Genomic DNA, 13,835 nt, shown 5'->3' on the forward strand with positions numbered 1-13,835 from the left:
TGGTTATGGATACCTCTTTTCTGATGTTACCTTTATGATGAACCCTTACCGTCGATGATGATTATGATGATGGACTGGACTGGGTGGGTAGGCATTGCTAGTTTTTATCCTCTATTTAGTGGTAATGGGACGGTCGTGAGGAATGCGTCTTTGGTATGGTTGCAGCTAGTGTTGAGCTACTCTGGCCTGTGGCCTGAGGAGAGGAGTGTAATAGGGATGCGGAGGATACTTAGGTACGAGAAAGGAGGAAGATATTATGAATGATGATGGTTATGATTATGATTATGGGTTCTTTAACTTAGCTTATGAACTTATGCTAGACGATTGATAGACGATTATGAGAGATAGAGTTGGTTATATTATGGGCTTTGGTTGTGCTGGTATTCTGTGGTGCCCGTCTACACATGTCTTGAGCTCAGGTTTTCTCAGGCTTCCAACTTAAGGCCTTCCAAGTTAGTTATAATAATTTTCGTCCTTATAGTTACCATTTGTAGATCGTTCGCAGGTCCTTATTCTGCTGAATAGCAAAGCCATCCTCATTTCATGCCAGTTGTAAAACATACAAAGCTTAGCCGACAACCTAGCGGTGTTGGCTGAAGAACTCATCCGATGCGATAAACAGATAAGATAACAACTTGTTCTAGGCACCTTGCCCAGCGACCAGAGCTATGCCCCACCGATCGGCAAGATGAGCAAGGTGGGGCTGGCAGCTGTCCGACAGGCGGGAGAGAGAGCAGATATCATTGATCGCGATCGATCCATCTGATTCCAAGGTTCACCTCTTGTGAGACTCGACGACAGGTAGCTACAGTCGCAGCTGTAACCTCAATCAACAAGCCCCAAAAAAGGAGTGACGAGCTCCTTGCAAATCAATCCCGATCATACGTCAACATTTGGCCGACACCAGCGGCAATTCAAGCTCCGACCTCTCTAACCCCAGTCGCAACCTCAAGAGGAGGCGAGAGATAAACTAAAACAAGCAAAATGACAACCGAAATCGCCTTCGCCAAATCCTTCCTCGCACTGCTCGACTCGAAGCCGAACAAGATCTCGGCTGACCACATCGAGGATCCGCGGAGCTATCCTGGTGTTTCTCCCGTACGTCTTCCTTGCTCCCTCTCTCTCTCCCTTAGTACACCAACCACTCTTTGCTCCTCTTTCATTTCCCCCCTCCCCCCCCCTCCCCTCCCTCCCTCCAAAACAACAACAAGAAAAAAAAACCAAAGTCATGCAGCAGACTTTCTTTCAACCCCTATCCCCCTGCTTACTACCCTCTCTTGCCCTCCCTCTGGCTCTCCAGACAATGACTGACTGTCTTCCCTTCAGTATACCCTCCCCCGCCACCCCTCCCTCCCAACCCCGAAACGTCCCCGCCTCTCAAGCCCACCCTCTTCTTCCTCTGACCTTCCGGCTCCCCCCGCCCCTGTTGTTCCTCGACCCGCCGGCATAACTGTAACACTCGTTTCCCCGCGCAACCCCCCCTTCACCCTGTCCCTCTCGGGATGCTCCCCCTCCACGACTTCCGTCTCAGACCTGAAAGATTATATCGTGTCTGAGACGGATTTGCCAAGGGAGAAGGTCAAGGTGTTGTATAACAAAAAGCCTATTGTCGACAGCAAGGTTCTCAAAGACTTTATTCCTGCCGAGGTGCTGCAGAGGGTTGAGCAGGAGGGAGGGGAGGTGGAGGTGGGGGTTATGGTGTTGGGTGGGCCGGCTAGTATCACGCTCAAGAGTCGGCAGCAACCACAGGAGCAGAAGCCCGCTGAGGAGAAGAAGGAGGGAGGAGGGGAGAAGCAGGAAGAGAAGGCGACGGTCGAAACTGTCACGAAGGATGTCGATCGTATGGAGGTCGATGATCCGATTACCACTGCCACCAAACCCAAGAACAACAGCACGAGTGGCGCAGGGGTGTTGCAAACGGAGGAATTTTGGACAGACTTGGCGACGTGGGTGCAGCAGCGGGTTGGAGGGGACGAGGGGGTTACGAAGGAGGTGATTGAGGTGTTTAGGGAAGCTTGGGGGAAGAGGAATTAGTTGCTCGATAGGGAGGAGGGATGGAAGTTAGGACGGGTTAGGTAAAGAGAATACTAATTCAACATGAGCGTTTACTGCTTTGAACGATGGACAGCAGTGTTGGGAAGATAGGTTTACATGTGGTTTGTGAGACTGGAGGATTACTTGGGAGATATGGTCACGACATGGTAGGTAAAGTTCTAGTCTTTAGCTTACCTACGGATGATGGGGTGTGTCTCTTGGGGCTACTGGGACTATGTGAGGACGGTCACGAGCACACTGAGACTTAAGCTCAGAACCGCATCGCAGGTCATCAAAGGGAGACTGGAGGACAGCAAATTATCAAGAGTTGCCAGGGAGAAAACACCACGGCATTACGTCTTCGCGTGAGTAAGACTAAAATTGGATGACGACGATCACATCGACCAGCCTAAGCAGGCAGACATGGGGCGCGAGCTGTGCCAGGATACGTGTAGCGATCCCTTGAAATGACAGGCTCCTACCGCACAGACAAGCTCCTCTAACGGAGAGGGGGCCAATCGCAGATGAGTGGCTCCTAGTCTGGAGATTCAAACGTTTGTTGCCTGCAGTAGCAATGGTAGTGATCGAGATTGAGAGAGCACGTAGTGGTAGAGTACGAGGGCGAACAGCACAGCAGCACCATCAAAGGCAACAGCAAGACGTTGGGGCTGACCGCCCTTCGTCCCACCAAAGACCCAAAGTTCAAGGGGCAGAAGCAGCAGCATCAGGAAGTAGCAAACCGGCTATCTTCTTCTCCTTTCTTCTTGTTTATGAAGACACGCGCAGCACAACGCGAATTTGCATCAGCAGCAACAGCAGCGAGAACTTGCCATCAATCATCAATATGTGTTGTGTTGTGAGTGTGGGTAGTTTTGCGTGACTGGTGACTGGTGGGTTGGTGGTGATAGCCCTAACTGAGCGCATCTTATATCGCGGCAGTGCCCTTGCTGACCGTCTTGAGCAGCGACTCGTACTCGATGTCGTCGGGGTCGTTGGCCTGCACTTCAGCCGCCAGACCGGGCAGCGCGCGCTTCAGCGCGTCCTTGGACGAGGCGTAGACCATCTTAGCCTGGGGTCATCAGTTAGTATGTGGGTAGTCAAGCGAAGTAGGAGGTAGGAGGGGACGTACCATGATGCCGGCATCATCGGGCGACCACGACAGGAAGGTGATCTTGTTGCTGTGCGGGGTTAGCGCGGCCCAACGTCGGGTAGTCAGGTCGGAGCAGCCTACCGAGTGCCCTCGCCCGAGGCGAGCTCGTACTGGACGTCGTAGACGGCATAGCGGGGCCCCTTGCCGATGGCGCCCTGTGGCAGTCAGCGGGTTGAACATTAAGTTGGTCATAGAAGATTGGCGGTTGCGGCCTACAGTCTTGCTCTTGGTGGTCGCGTTGATCAGCTTCTTGCGGAAGTCCTCATATTCGGGGCCATCCTCGCTGGTGCTTTCGACGACAATCTCCTTGTTGTCGTCGGTAAGCTTGAAGATGACGTATTTGTACTTCTTGTTGAGCTTGAGCTCGTTGTAGGCCGTTATGCACTCGGCGTTGACAGTAGCTCTGCGGCGTGTTAGCGTGTGTGCGTGTGTGGGTATGCACGTGTGCATAAGGTAGTTGGGCTGATGTCGGGTCGACGTGTAGAGCCAACGTGTAGAGTCTTGGTGTCGCGGCCGCACGCGATCCCATCCTCCGCTAAGTCATCCTGAACACGCGGGTCCCGATGGCGAGGTGAGGCAATGCGATGCTCGGCGGCGGGGCTGGAAGCGTGCGTGCCCGAGGCAGACGGGTCGGTCTGGTATCGGAGATGGAGAGGAAAGACAAGGTACAAACAGGGAGCAGCAAGGAACCGGTCACTACTAACCCGGAATGAGACTGCAATCAGGCAACGTCAGCATCATCGACCCGATCCGCTTCAAGATAGAGTTGGCGGGTCACGACTATAGCCATGAATGAAGGACGGATGCGCTTACCATGATGTGCTAATCTTAAGGAGACTTAGCCCTGGACTGTTCTGCGCAAGCTCGTAAGAAGACAAGAAAGCAATCAATATCGTGCTGTCCTCGCAAAAAGGGGGTGTTGGTGGACCGGGAAGAAGCTATGATGGGGAGGCAGAAGGGGGAGAAGGAAAAAAGGAAAAGAAACCAACAATGGGCGGGCGACGTTGCGGGGGTTGGTATTGGAAAGGGGAGAAAGGGTCTCGTCAGCAAAAAATGACGTGGGGTCGCGTATTGACAGAAACAGCAAAGACCAAGGGGCAAAGGGCAGTCCAGTCCGTCGCAAAAAGGGGAGCCCGCTTTCGTGTTGCCGGGTTGTGTACCGTAGTGACGATGATGAGGACGAAAGAAACCCAAGCAAAGAGAACGATGAAGGGAAGATCGGGTCTCAGGTAGGCAGAGTCGAGAAGAGGAAACAGAGCAGAAAGCGGGCCCGATTTGCGCGCCGGGGAAGGAGGAGCCAGGGGACGTAGCAGAAAGAGGGGCCACCTGGTAGGCAGCTTGTCGAATACCAATTCCAGCTTCAAAGGAGACAGCTCCCTCCCCGCGACCCGGCGACAGCAAGCTGCGACGATACCAGGACTCCTCGATGATCTTGGGTTTGGTTGGGATGGAGGGAGTGATAGAGGGGCGGTGATGGATTCGAACGACGCGATGGAGACACTTACAAAGAAAACAGAAGACAGAGAGTTAAATGGATGGAAGAAAAAGAGGAAACTTGTCTCGTTACCCTTTTCTCAGGATATTAAATCTCCGAAGAAAGTAAGAGATGAAGAGTGAGAGAGCACAAAGCACGGCACACACGCACACACAAAGAGACAAAAAGCGTGTTGCTAGCCTCCCACGGTCGATACGGTAGGTTAGGTGGTGGTTAGAAAGTGAACAGCGAAAACAGCCCCGATAATGGAACGGATAATGGAATGGACAGACGAGCGAGTGATGGTCTTGGTTAGGGGGGAGGGGGCCGTCTACTAGTGCCAAGGGGTAGGGTGTGTGCGTGTGTGTGTGTGCGTGGGCGGGGCCGTGTCGCCTGCCCGCCTGTCCATCCAGTTGCTCCGCCTGAAAAACAACATCAGCTCGCCATGGTGGGGTCGTCGTCGTCGGCGGTGACGGGCTGCCTGCCTGTTTGATTACTGTTACGGTAAGTAGGTATCCAGTCCACGGATGGACATCCTTGGGTCCTTGGCGGGCTGGTTGCTGGGCGCCGGAGCCTGGTGCCACCGCGCCAACCTCGCCAATGTGACATATCAAGACACCAAAAAGGAATCTGTCTTGATACGAATTACTTGCATTTGGCGCTCTGGTTGCCCAACGATTGCAATGAGATGCTGCAGAGCCGAAAAACGGTTCATGCTTGTCGCGGGAGCTTGCGTAATATTACCTTACTGTATTGATTGCGTACCGGCCTGAAGATTACTAAATCCCCACTTCTTGGGTTGAGCTGGAACTGGAGCTTGAGCTTCATATAACAACATTTAGTCGCCAGCTTCAACATCAAAACGTACAAGTTAGACTCTGAGCTGGAAGTGTCAATACTTTAATGTCGTGCAGCACTGAAATCCTCTAATTGCTACGGAGACAGCTCTGCGAATGCCAGTAGTGGGCATCGGCAGCATCGCCACCACACCGCCCCATCCACACACAGCCCAATCTACGTCTAGCAATTATCTGCCTGGTCTGCCGCCAAGCAAACGCGTCACCACAACATCATTAGACTCCCAAAGATTGCCCATTACTCTCGCATTTTCTCTACTCTAACCCATTGTCATGAATAATATACAATATGCCACAGGCTAGCTGTACAGGCATAAACACAGGCAGGTAGAGAGAGAGAGAGAGGAGATTAGTTTTACATGGCACACCGTTATCCGTAACACCGAAGCCCAATGCACCCCCCACCTCCCAACCGTGTCGCCGTGGTAAACGTTAAAATCACACAAACAAAATCCCAAATGTCATGTCAAGAGTACAGTTGTTCTGCTGGTTTTTTGTGCCTCAGTCCTCACTTTACATCATGCCGCCCATGCCACCCATGCCGCCCATGCCGCCAGCAGGGCCCTTCTCCTCGGGAGCCTCGACGATGGCCACCTCGGTGGTACCGAGCAGGGAGGCGACACCGCTGGCGTCAATCAGACCAGTGCGGACGACCTTGAGGGGATCAAGGATGCCAGCCTGAATCATGTCGACGTACTCGCCGGTGGCGCTGTTGAAGCCCTTGTTGAAGTCAGCAGCATACTCGTCGCTGATCTTGCCGATGACAACGGAACCCTCGAGGCCGGCGTTCTCCACGATCATGCGGGCCGGGCGGGTAATGGCGTTCTTGATGATGTTGACGCCGAGCTGCTGGTCGAAGTTGGCCGGCTTGAGGTTGTTAAGCGCGTTGACCGAGGCCTTGATCAGGGCAGTGCCACCGCCGGGCAGGATACCCTCCTCAACGGCAGCGCGAGTGGCGTTAAGGGCATCGACGAAGCGGTCCTTCTTCTCGCCGACCTCGACCTCCGAGGAACCGCCGACCTTGATGACAGCGACACCACCAGAAAGCTTGGCCAGACGCTCCTGGAGCTTCTCCTTCTCATATTCTGAGGTGCTGGGGTCGTTCATGGCGCCGCGGATCTGCTCGCAGCGCTGGGCAATGGCGTCCTTGCTACCGTCACCGTTGAGGATGATAGTGTCCTCCTTGGTGATGGTGATGGAGCCGGTCGAGCCGAGCATGTCAGGGGTGACCTTCTCGAGCTTGACGTCGAGCTCGTTGGTGAAGACGGTGCCGTTGGTCAGGACGGCAATATCGCCCAGGATCGACTTGCGGTTGTCACCGAAGCCAGGGGCCTTAACGGCGGCAACCTCGAGCTGGCCACGCAGCTTGTTCAGGATGCAGACAGCAAGGGCCTCGCCGTCAATGTCCTCGGCAATGATGACGAGAGGGCGGCGCATCTTGTGGGAGATCTCGAGGGCCGGGATAATATCGGTGGCGGCCGAGATCTTCTGCTCAGAGAGCAAAATCAAGGGCTTCTCGAACTCGACCTTCTGGGCCTTGGCGTCGGTGATGAAGTAGGGCGAGACGAAGCCGCGGTCGAAGCGCATGCCCTCGGTAACCTCGAGCTCGTCCTGCAAGGTCTTGCCCTCCTTGACGGTGATGACACCCTCCTTTCCGACCTTCTCCATAGCGCTGGCGATCAGCTTGCCGATGTGCTGGTCGCCGTTGGCGCTGATGGTGGCAACCTGGGCGATCTCAGCGCTCGTGGTGATATCGCGCTTGTTCTGCTGCAGGTACTCGACGACAGCATCGACGGCGGCCTGGATACCGCGGCGCAGGTCCATGGGGTTGCAGCCGGCGGCCACGTTCTTGACCATCTCGGAGAAGATGGCACGGGCCAGGACGGTAGCGGTGGTAGTACCATCACCAGCAACCTCATTCGTCTTGGAAGCAACCTCAGCCAGGAGCTTGGCACCGAGGTTCTCGAACTTGTCCTTCAGGGAGATAGCCTTGGCGACCGTGACACCATCTATTCCGAGGTCAGTCTGCTGCTTCCTCTTCTTATGTTCATAATGCGGGGTAAGAGACGGGCAGCTCACGCACCCTTGGTGATCTTGGGAGAACCAAAGGTCGACTCAATGAGCACATTGCGACCCTTGGGACCGAGAGTGGTGGCGACGGCCTTGGCCAGGGTTTCGACACCGTTGAGGAGGGCAGCCCGGCCCTCAACACCGAACTTCAGCTCCTACAATGCGGGGTCAGCACCAGGGCCTATGCTGTGCCAATTGGCCTCACACCGAGCTTCCACAGTTCTGTCCGGGATATCCAGAGGCCCAAGACTTCTCCATGACTATAACATACCTTGTGGGCAAAGCGGAGCTGCTGAGCCGAACGGACGCGGGCAGTCGCCAAAGGCGACGAGACGGAGGCTCTTGTGAGGGCGCGCTGCATTGTGGCTGTGTGAATTAAGGAGGGGTATCAAGGAAGAAGGGCAAAGAATAAGGAGAAACCGGGTATCACAAGCAACTGGAGGAGAAGAACAGCCGGCCGAGGAGGTCCAAGGTCGAGGTTGGGGATGGGAGGTGTTTGTTTGCTTGAGGGGAAGAGAGAGAGAGAAGTTCTGCTCTCGATGACAGCGACACATCCGAGAAAAAAAATTCCCCAAGGTTCACATCTGGTTGGTCCAAGCTCCTATCCCCCCTTGCCTGTTTTGGTTTAGCGCGTTACTGGATAAGCTGTGGGTGTTTCTGGAACCATCGGAACTCCACATTTCCCATTCTCCGGACATCCAGCCTCTCTGTGCAAACGAAGAAAGCTTTGGAAAAGCGAACAGACACGGGTCAATGGAGGCACTGAAACGTTGTTCTGAGTACTGGAAAAAAATTTTTCCATACATTAGGTGAAAAAGGCGAGCGATGTGCGGCCAAGCAGCAGCACATCAAAGATGTCTACAGTATGAACTTTAAAAAAACGTTTGTCAGCGCCGCTGTGCCCGCGGTAACCGAGTGACGCATGTCCGTTGTCTCCGTTCCCCAGCTCTTGGCGACGGCGTGGTGGGGTCTCGGCTCGGCTTCCAGTGGCCAAGGTCAGCGGGGCCGGAAACATGGACGCCAGGGTGAGACACCGACGCCGGTCCCGAGCATCATCAACCATCACACATCACGATAGTCAGAGTAGAGTATATGTGTTCCGAAAGAACCTTTGTTATTCCTATCCCTCAGGCTGTTCGTAGACGCCGAACGCCAGACTCCTATAGTCTAGGTTAATTCCTGTCGACTCTCCATAATATGCCGCAACCCAGAAACCCAGAACCACGAGACAACCACGCCCAGCACCAACCAGAAACCAATCCAGCCAGCCACAATCTTATCACCTCGCCACCTATGCTCATGAACTGTTAGAGCTTGCTCAGACCGTGAAGATCTGTCAAAATGTGGACTCACCTTAATGCGGACCGTGATGATGGAGAAGCTGATGTTGAGTGTGGTGTTGGCCAGCCAAATGAGCAGCAGAGACCCAATGTGTCTGGTTCATGCCAAGTGATGTAAGAGTTCTTTGGGTGCTAGCAAACCCTCCAGTAGTGGAGCAATTACTCCGAGAAGTCAAAGTCTGTGAGTTACAACTAGGGTTAGCAGCGTGGTGAGGACACAGAGCATGATGATGATAATGATGATGTGCAGCAGTAACGGTGTGAGTATGATATCCAAAATTGGGTTGTGTCGGTGCCAGCGGAGCAGCAAACATGAGCCCAGCAGCGGGACTACTGGAACTGCATGGTGCTGGTGACGAGCCAGAAACTGGAGTCGAAGTCGGGACCGGAACCCGTCGTTCTCCCAGGATGATGCGGTCTTCATCTTTGGGCGGCGTGGGTGGTGGTGTAGCAGGTGTTGCCATGGTCGTTAACAAACCCGGGTTGGGTGTTTGGGGCTGTGGTGGTCGAGGTGGGTGTGGTTGTGATGATGATGATGATGGTGGTGTTGACAAACCCTCACTGGACTCCTTCTTAACATTGGCGTCGGAGTCCGACTCCTCCTTGATATCTTGCTCATCCTTCACATCAGAAGACTCCTCCTTAACCGCAGTCTCCTCCTTAGCAGCCTTCTTGCCGCGTTTCGTGGGCGTCTTGCTAGCTTGAGCCTCGTCGTCTTCCTTTGAAGCAGTAGTGTTGCGAGCAGTAGCCCGCTTGCGCTTCTTGCTAGGAGTGGAAGGCTCTCCCTCCTCTTCGGTCTTTGTGGCTGCGTTCTTACGCGGCGAAGCCGGATTAATTCCGTGGGCCTTCAGAAGGCGCTCATACCGCTTAGCGCTGTACACAAGATAGTGTCAGTAAACTCCATTTAATTACCATATAATTGTATCTGGATCATGATTCCAATTGAAATAGAACTATGTTGGAACTGCAAGTTGATGGAAGACAAGAAATACTTACGCAGCGGCCTTTGAGACGATGTTTAGTTCCTCAGCAACAGCAGCAAAGTTAACCTAGAAATGAACGTAAGCCACTAGATCATTTCTGGAGAGCGCTGGATAGGCTATACTTTTCCGTTAACAGAGTGCTTGATGCACGAGAGAAGAAAAACAAGATGCTCCTCAGTAGCGCCGGGCATCTTGGAGTCCTTGATGTTATCTTTGAGGGCTGCTCGAGTGATTAGCGATTGATTTCTAGACTGGAATGTTGAAGATGGCCAAAAAGGTAAAGGGCTGTTGATCTTAATGTTTTAACGGAGAAATGTAGATAAAAATAGGTTAAAGAGAAAAGAAGGCCCTTCATTTACCTGGCATTTTGTCAATTGTTAGTTCAAGTTGCTGATGCTGAGGTTTGAGTTCTGGCAAGATGTGGTGTCTGGTGTTCTGGGATTTGTGAAGGTTGTGGAAAGATTGTGGAAGAGGGAGAATTTGTGGGAGGGATTAGAAGCATTCAAAAGAAATAAAAGGAACGGGGGTCTTTGAGGCATGGCCGCGAGCGCACATCGATCTGCACATTTGCCATCCTCATAATAAGATCGATCATGTGGAGGGAGAAGATGTGAAAGGTCCTATTGTAGAAGAGTAGTCGCGGGCAAAGCTGTGCATGCTGCCATCCTCACAAGTCAGATAGCAGAAGAACATCATCGCGATGATTGCAACATTTACTCAGCTGGTCTCAGGGACGCAAATGCAAAGCGGTAGGGAAGGGCAATCCCATGATCCTGAACATCCCAGAGATGATTTCGTATAATGAAGGTGTCAAGGTAAGGTGTGTATCGCTTGTGCCTCTCATGTTGTGCAATGATTGATATTCATGAAGCTCAGGACAAGGATTGCGATGTGGTAGTGAAACAAAGTGAGATGGTATACTCACATTTGTTCATGTAAAAGTAAGTTGATGACTAAAAGCTGATGTGATGTGGTTAGCATCTGGAAAGACCCAGTTTGATTAAAAGTTATGAAAGTCGTAGGAAGAGAGGTCAGGTAAGGAGAAACCACACTATTCTCTCTCTCCTGGCTGTCACATTTGGCCGAGTCAACTGACACTGGCTCTCCAGACTGGCTATCTTGTTTGGCTGAGCTGAATGAAGCTGACCCTGACAATATTACCTCGCTTCTTGGCTGTCCAATTTGGCTGAGTCGACTGATGCTGGCCACTGGGGTCGGCTGTAACATCTTAGTGCTGCCTTTGGCGGACAAGAGAATCACCAACTGACTTGTTGCTCCTGACTCTGGCTGTCACATTTGGCTCATCGAGTGCATCGTCGACCGACTTTCCGCTGTTGAGCCTGGTAGAACAGCTTGGCCTTCTTGCCCCCCTTCGCCATCCCGCCTGTCTGCTGAAATGAACCACTCATTGATATTTTCCAGCTGCGTCTGGCTGTTGTGCTTGACTCATGAACGGAGTCACTCGCTGACTCCTTGCACCTGCACCTTGATGCTGGGCTTGGCTGGTCAAGTGAATCAATTGGGACATATGGCCAGTAAATTGGGCTGGTGACCTTTGCCGCACCATTGGACTGTCCAATCAGGCTGATCAAGCAAAATGGCACACTGACCCTTGACATCCTGGTCTGGTCGTGGCGTTGGACTTGATCGAGTCGGTTGGGCGAGACGAATTCGCCTTGTGATCCCAAGTACCCGGGATGGTCGAGTCTCAGGAGAGGAAGGAGAATTAAAGGCTCGTGTGATGTGATGAATATCCAAAGGAAAGACGGTCACTTACCTCAACACGCACTGGGAGCAGATGAGACCAGAGAGTTGGGAAGTTTTGGTTGTGGAAAGAGGAAAAATTGAACCTGAGGGTTCAGGTGAGGGGGGTTAAATACTCCTTTGGGACCGGGATCTCGTCCAAGTTCGAGACGAGGTGCCGATAATTTACCGTGCAAGAGTCCTCATACTGTGACTTCCTATTGTGCTCCCATTGGCACCCATGCACAGTGCCAGGCATAGGGCTGTGGGAGCTGGAGAGTAGACGGGACTATTCGGGAAGATCCAGGTCAGATCTGGCACCTGGACAGGCTGGCCATGAAATAGGAAGGACTCCGAGAAGATGAATTTTGCCACGTCTGCCTTGTATTCAGGATAGTTACAGGAAATTCTTGTACTGGAGTTGAGCACACACAATTCTTTCGCGTCCATTGTCCTTTGACGTATGTTCATCCACATTAGTCGCACGCCGATGTTTTTGCAAAGCATTACATTCAATTCATTGTCCTATCATGACACACACACAGTGTTTTTCAAAGAGTCAAAGATGAAGGAATCAGTGAATATGGGATCGAGTTACCTTTAAGGACAGCTGTCATCCAGAAAGCATCCGCAAGATTACTACTCATATTAAGAAACATGGCGGACCAACAATCACACACTGCTCTTGCTGAAAAAGGCGGATTGGTTTGGTTCTTTTCACTAGACGAGCTCTGGCTACGGAAAATAGGACAATAACTTCTTATATCTAAGTTACCTAGATTGAAATATTCTATAATTTGCATGGCTGAGAACCCGAAGGGTGTTCTCATTTCGAGCTGCCATTAAGCATGCTCACTCCCTCCTGTTTCAAGCATTATATTCAGAGATAGAGCCTTGAACCGTCATTTAGCTGCGTCTTTTAAGCGCTGTGTCTCCATTCCAAAATATAACGCACTTTGTTAACGGATCTGATGGTCAGCACAAAACATAACTTGGACGTGCAAAAGCCTAAGATTGGCCCAGAACCTTGGGTCCCACACGAGCAGGAAGATGGCTACCGACCGACTTGGCAATTGCCAATGGGACACTGGAATCTCCAAAGCATGGTAACAACCACAGATTGATGACTTGCGGTATCCTACAACCATGCGCCATCTAGATAGAGATGCCAGCAAGTCGAAGAATTGTTTTCCAAGATCCAGAGATGTCTTGGTTCCAACCGTGAAGACACTGGAGCTCAGAGACTGACTGAATGGCAGACAGATTTACTGCTGCACCGGCTACTCCCTCATCAACCACTCCTCTTACATATCATCTCTTTCGATGCTAGAATGAAGGCCCTCTTTCTTCACTCTGCCCATATATCAAAGACAGAGTGAACTTACCAGTGTCACATCTGAGTCAAAGCACTCCACAAGATACCCAAAAGACATTCACACATATGCCCAGATCAATTACAGCTTTTTGGCTCCATGAGTCCACAACCAAGTCCATTTCATGAAGAAGTGTCCTTAGAGGGCACTGTCGTCAGACACTAAGTATGAAGGACGAGGACTTGGTCAAGATTGCAGAGTACAAGAGGATAATGTAAAAATTTCACAGATGCTTTTTTCAACAATTTCTCATCACTAATTAGCTTGCAGGCTCTGTCCATCCACATCCAGATCAGTCTTGAACTTAGGTATCTTCCAATGGCATTTACTACTTCCAAACTCACATATCCACCTTATCCATATTCAAGTCCGATTCTCCTGCTATGTTGAATGTTGTTATTATAGATAGAGTATATTTGCTATGCCATTAGGCAATTGCCAAAGCCCTCTAGACAAAAGGACGCAGATTGGGCTGATGGTATAGGTGGGCTTTGCAACTGGTTAGATTTGGGATTGATTGATATTGAGTAGTGTATGACACTGATAAATTCATGCTGTGTCCACTCCTGTCTTTGACCCAGAGCTCCTTATTTGACTAGTTTCGCATCCTCTATAGTTGGCCTGACATCGAGAGAGAACGAGAGCCACTGTGTTGACATATATCTTCGTCAGGTTGAGTTCGTGACATCAGCCGGGGACAGCAATAATAGTGTTTCCCGCTTATACACTCACTCTGTTGTTGCAAAGACACCAGAGCTATGATATACCGGTGGAATATAGGAAAGGAACAAGCCTACAACCAGTGAGCGAG

The 13,835-nt window shown here is 51.6% G+C and overlaps 4 protein-coding genes across 4 annotated transcripts; 1 reads left to right on the forward strand and 3 right to left on the reverse strand.

The window, feature by feature from the left end:
* Nucleotides 1–984: 984 nt before the first annotated feature.
* Nucleotides 985–2,034, forward strand: CTHT_0006060 (uncharacterized protein; the record flags this gene model as incomplete). The annotated part of the gene is made up of 2 exons (XM_006691076.1): nucleotides 985–1,098; nucleotides 1,327–2,034. 2 exons carry the CDS (start codon nucleotides 985–987, stop codon nucleotides 2,032–2,034), a joined length of 822 nt encoding a protein of 273 aa, XP_006691139.1.
* A 925-nt stretch (nucleotides 2,035–2,959) lies between these two features.
* On the reverse strand, nucleotides 2,960–4,000 carry CTHT_0006070 (uncharacterized protein; the record flags this gene model as incomplete). The annotated part of the gene is made up of 6 exons (XM_006691077.1): nucleotides 2,960–3,103; nucleotides 3,164–3,212; nucleotides 3,266–3,339; nucleotides 3,401–3,587; nucleotides 3,889–3,899; nucleotides 3,998–4,000. 6 exons carry the CDS (start codon nucleotides 3,998–4,000, stop codon nucleotides 2,960–2,962), a joined length of 468 nt encoding a protein of 155 aa, XP_006691140.1.
* Nucleotides 4,001–6,028: 2,028 nt separating this feature from the next.
* CTHT_0006080 (mitochondrial heat shock protein 60-like protein) lies at nucleotides 6,029–7,946 on the reverse strand (the record flags this gene model as incomplete). The annotated part of the gene is made up of 3 exons (XM_006691078.1): nucleotides 6,029–7,524; nucleotides 7,599–7,740; nucleotides 7,857–7,946. 3 exons carry the CDS (start codon nucleotides 7,944–7,946, stop codon nucleotides 6,029–6,031), a joined length of 1,728 nt encoding a protein of 575 aa, XP_006691141.1.
* A 918-nt stretch (nucleotides 7,947–8,864) lies between these two features.
* On the reverse strand, nucleotides 8,865–10,274 carry CTHT_0006090 (uncharacterized protein; the record flags this gene model as incomplete). Its single annotated transcript, XM_006691079.1, has 7 exons — nucleotides 8,865–8,876; nucleotides 8,939–9,020; nucleotides 9,089–9,104; nucleotides 9,260–9,798; nucleotides 9,922–9,974; nucleotides 10,073–10,128; nucleotides 10,268–10,274. 7 exons carry the CDS (start codon nucleotides 10,272–10,274, stop codon nucleotides 8,865–8,867), a joined length of 765 nt encoding a protein of 254 aa, XP_006691142.1.
* Nucleotides 10,275–13,835: the final 3,561 nt, after the last annotated feature.

Source organism: Thermochaetoides thermophila (genome assembly GCF_000221225.1).
Source record: "Thermochaetoides thermophila DSM 1495 unplaced genomic scaffold scf7180000011806, whole genome shotgun sequence".
NCBI classification, from domain to species: Eukaryota; Fungi; Ascomycota; class Sordariomycetes; order Sordariales; family Chaetomiaceae; genus Thermochaetoides; species Thermochaetoides thermophila.